General features: G+C 44.1%; 1 protein-coding gene across 1 annotated transcript; it reads left to right on the plus strand.

Moving 5' to 3' along the window:
* The first annotated feature begins 659 nt into the window (after positions 1 to 659).
* Positions 660 to 1,589, plus strand: LOC133107438 (olfactory receptor 52K1-like). The gene has a single exon (XM_061216426.1). It carries the CDS (start codon positions 660 to 662, stop codon positions 1,587 to 1,589), a length of 930 nt encoding a protein of 309 aa, XP_061072410.1.
* Positions 1,590 to 4,893: the final 3,304 nt, after the last annotated feature.

Genomic DNA, 4,893 nt, shown 5'->3' on the forward strand with positions numbered 1-4,893 from the left:
ATTGTGTCGATGTCCCAATATTTATGGACCTGACTGTACACATATCCACTGGACAAAACACTGATATTCCACTGTTATTCTCTGAAAGCAACTGATAACATCAGTTACTTATCCTTCAATTTGGCAAATAAATTTCAATTTTCACATAAAAGGTTTAGATAAACTGGACTTGTCTCAGGTAAATCAATCCTGTATCTTCATGTGATCCAATCTAGTGACATAGATTGGCCGTCTTAAAAAAACATTACAAAGAAGTAGATGTCACATATCAGGACCACTGGAAATGGTAGAGAATAATAGAAAAAATAACACACTTCACTCTACTGAGGTTGAATAGATCAGAATGATAGCTTTACATGTGTGTGGGCTTTATTTTGTTGAGATGATGATGTCTGCCCTGATTTTCATATTTCCATGATATAATTGCTACAGTAACATGCTGTGGTTCATCTAAACCTTGTACAACCTGACTGCCTCCAACAGGAAGTCCTGTAGATTAGCTACCCTCTCTCAACCACACCCACAGCAGAGGAAATAAAGAGCCAAACAGAACGTACTGAAAACAGTTCAAGTGTGGCTCAAGACGTAATTTTGCCATAAGGAAGTTGCCTCCACTACCAGTAATTAAGTTTCTACTTCTCATGTGGTGACGAACGACAATGATGACAAAGAACACAACTAATTTTGTATTCACGCTTTCTGGATTTGAAGATGAAACAAAAGAAACCAAACATGTTATTTTCTCTGTCGCTTTTATTTGCTATTTTCTTATTGTGTTCATCAATGTGACGCTCATTTTAACCATCCTCCAAGATAAATCTCTCCACGAGCCCATGTATTTTTTCCTATGTAATCTGTGTATTAATGCACTGTATGGAACAATGGGTTTCTACCCTAAATTCCTATCAGACTTGCACTCTGGATATAATGTGATCTCGTATGAAGGATGCCTTCTGCAAGCATTTGTCATCTACTCCACTGTTGTGTGTGATTATTCAATTTTAGCAGTTATGGCATATGACCGATATGTTGCAATATGCAGACCACTGGAGTATCATTCTATTATGACTAATCAGGCTGTTGTTAAATTCTTGGTGTTATCCTGGTTTCCTCCTCTTCTGTGCCAGGGCATTTTAATTTTTTTGATTTACAGATTAATTTTATGTCGATCAAACATAGAAAATCTCTTTTGTTCAAACTGGGCGATTGTAAGGCTTTCTTGTTATTCAACTACAGTTAATAATGTGGTTGGTTACATTGAAGTTTTTGTTTATGCAGGTCATGTGATTTATATTATCACCTCTTATGTGAGACTGATCAGAATATGCTTAAAATCCACAGAAAACAGAAGCAAATTCATGCCACATTTGCTAGCACTGATAAATGTGACACTTTCTATACTTTTTGATGCCATGTACAGTCGATATGGATCAAGGAATATTTCATCAGGTCAACGGTATTTCCTGGCAATAGAATTCCTGGCATTCCCACCACTGTTCAATCCCATCATTTACGGAATACAGCTGACTAAACTTCGGCACGCACTGCTGGGGATACACAGGAAACGCAACAGGGTAAATCTTGAATGATGCGCAAGGATTAATATGAGTGTGAGTCATATTAGAACCCTCTCATTCTCATTCAGCCAATCTGTAATGTACAGTGCCCTCCATAATGTTTGGGACAAAGAACCATCGTTAATAAATTGAAATCACATTTTTATACATTTTGGTTTCTCAATGTAGAAATTACAGGAGTGTTTATATAGTCCCCCAAGTTCAGGGCACCATAATGCTAAGGGCACAGCAATGTTATGTGAATGAAAGTAGTCATGTTTAGTATTTTGTTTCTTATCATTTGCATGCCATGGCTTCCTGATTTACATTACATTTACATTTTAGTCATTTTGCAGATGCTTTTAATCCAAAGTGACTTACAAGTGCATAGGTTCTTCCACAAGTCAAAGCATCCCATCCATAGCTAGGAAAATGCATATGAAGTGCTGTTCTAAACATATAGTCATCATAAGTGTAATTTTTTTTTTTTTGGGGGGGAGACAAGAGGGAGAGGGATATCAGAAAGGGGGCGGGGGAAATCAGGAGGGAGGAATAAGGCAGAGTAAGGTGTGTTTTTAATGCCTATGACCTATCAACATCAGAGGCAAATAAATAAACCATTGTGGAGGGCACTGTATATGGGCTTATCACTACTTTCAAAGTTTTATTTGACTGTAAATTAAAGTCCCATCTAGGGTATCCTTTCACTATTCTTAACAAACTGATGGCTACCAAGCCATAAACACATACATTTCCTTTCTGTATTTCTAGAAATGTGGAAACAAATGTTAACAGTTCAGTAAAACAATTAATTGTTAACATTGCTGAGCACAGCCCAAGGTACAAGCTTGAACAATTGCTTTTCTCGTAATATATTCTCTGGTAAAAAACAATATTGATTATTCATGGGCATACTGTAAGAGATATTTAATCCTAAAATTATAATAATGAATATAGATGCAAGCAGCAATTGCCAGGGTCCAAGCAGCATGAGACACGACAATCAGAATGTTCCAACAGACACGTTGGACCATGCCATTACCCTACGGACCAGTCTGACAGAACAGTGATTTCAGCACTTTGTGGAAGTGTTAAATGTGTTTAGTGTGTTTGAAATGTGAAAGTAGAGTACACGTATAAGCATATTATTCAGAAGATGAGCTGATGTTTAGTCTAAAACTTGTTCAGTGCAAGTTGTGAAAATGTAGCATGTTGATTTACATTTACATTTACATTTTAGTCATTTGGCAGACGCTTTTAATCCAAAGCGACTTACAAGTGCATAGGTTCTACCACAAGTCAAAGCATCACATCCAGAACTAGGAAAATACACCTGGACTGCTGTTCTAAACATAGTCGTCATCATAAGTGCAATTTTTTTTTTTTTTTTTTTTTTTGGGTTAGACAGGGATAGGGGTATCAGAAGGGGGGGGCGGGGTAAGTCAGGAGGGAGGACTAAGGTAGAGTTTGAAGAGGTGTGTTTTGAGTCTGCGTCGAAATAGGGGGAGGGATTCTGCTGTCCTGACAGTGGTAGGCAAGTCATTCCACCACTGAGGAACCAGAACGGAAAACAGGCGTGAACGTGCAGCTCGACCGCCAGGTGCCCGTAGAGAGGGAACCGTAAGGCGACCAGAGCTGGCAGACCGGAGTGGTCTAGCTGGGGAGTAGGGAGTGATCAGGGATTGTATGTAATGTGGGGCAGTCCCCTTAGCAGCCTGAAATGCCAACACTAGGGCCTTGAATCGGATGCGTGCGGGAATAGGAAGCCAGTGGAGGCCAATGAGAAGCGGGGTGACATGAGCCGACCTGGGCTGACTGGTGATCAAGCGGGCTGCAGCATTCTGGACCAGCTGGAGGGGCTTGATGGCGCACGCTGGGAGACCGGCTAGGAGGGAGTTGCAGTAATCCAGGCGGGAAATGACGAGCGCCTGGACTAGGAGCTCGGTGGCTTTCTCCGTCAGGAGATGACGGATGCGGCGTATATTATATAGAAAGAACCTGCAGGTTCTGGCAGTGGAGGATACTTGTGGAGCCAGGGAGAGGCAGTTATCAAGAGTCACCCCAAGATTCTTTGCCGTACGGGAGGAGGAAACTACAAAGTCCTCCACAGTCAGTGAGAGGTCAATTGACGGAGAGGACTTGGCAGGGATGTAGAGAAGCTCAGTTTTGGCAAGGTTGAGCTTCAGGTGATGGGAAGTCATCCACGCAGAGATATCAGCCAAGCAGGCAGAGATCTGTGTGGTGATTTGGGTGTCGGGGGGGAAGGAAATGAAGAGTTGGGTGTCATCAGCGTAGGAGTGATAAGAGAAGCCGTGGGAAGAGATAACAGAACCAAGAGACATGGTGTATAGCGAGAAGAGGAGAGGGCCAAGAACCGAGCCCTGCGAGCCCTGCGGGTCGGAGACTGCGCCCCTCCAAGTCACCTGGTAGGAGCGACCAGAGAGGTAGGAGGAAAACCAAGCGAGTGCAGAACCTGTGACACCCATCCCAGACAGCGATGAGAGCAGAATCTCATGGTTGACTGTATCGAAGGCGGCTGACAGGTCGAGGAAGATGAGGACAGAGGAGAGGGATTTTGCTTTAGCAGAGTGGAGTGCCTCAGTGACCGCGAGCAGGGCGGTTTCAGTGGAGTGGCCACTGAAGGGAAGAGGGGATGGGGTCAAGAGGACAGGTGGTTGGGCGGTGGGAAGTAAGGAGTTTCAGTGTGTCGGCGTCAGAGAGGGGAGAAAAGGAGGTTAGGGAGTTGGGGAGGGTAGGAGGGTCAGCAGGGGTGGAGGGTTGGGAGAAGGAATTGCGAATAGCATCGACCTTCTTTTCAAAGAAGGAGACAAAGTCATCAGGTGTGAGTGATGAGGGGGGTGGGGGGGGAGGGGGGGCCAGAAGAGAGGAGAAAGTTGAAAACAGTTTGCGGGGATTAGAGGCGACCGCGTTAATTTTCGAGTGAAAGAAGGAAGATTTAGCTAGAGAGACAGAGGAATGGAAAGATGATAAGAGGGCATGGAAGGAAGCCATATCACTGGGGTTACAGGACCTTTTCCATTTTCTCTCGGCCGCCCGCAGTTCGGTTCGGACAGCTCGTAGAGCATCAGAAAGCCAAGGACTGGGGGGGAGGCCCGAGCTAGTTTGGTGGTGAGGGGACACAGAGAGTCAAAGGAAGATGAGAGGGAGGACATGAGAGTTGTAGCCGCATCATCGGGAGACAGTCGAGAGAAAGACTCCGCAGATGGTAGGGAGGAGAGGATTGTAGATGAGAGGGTGGAGGAAGACAGGTGGCGTAGGTTCCGTCGACAGGTGACAGTGGATGGTGGGAGAGATGGATGGGTGTTAGAGGAGAGTG

This window comes from Conger conger, chromosome 13 (assembly GCF_963514075.1).
Source record: "Conger conger chromosome 13, fConCon1.1, whole genome shotgun sequence".
Taxonomy (NCBI): domain Eukaryota; kingdom Metazoa; phylum Chordata; class Actinopteri; order Anguilliformes; family Congridae; genus Conger; species Conger conger.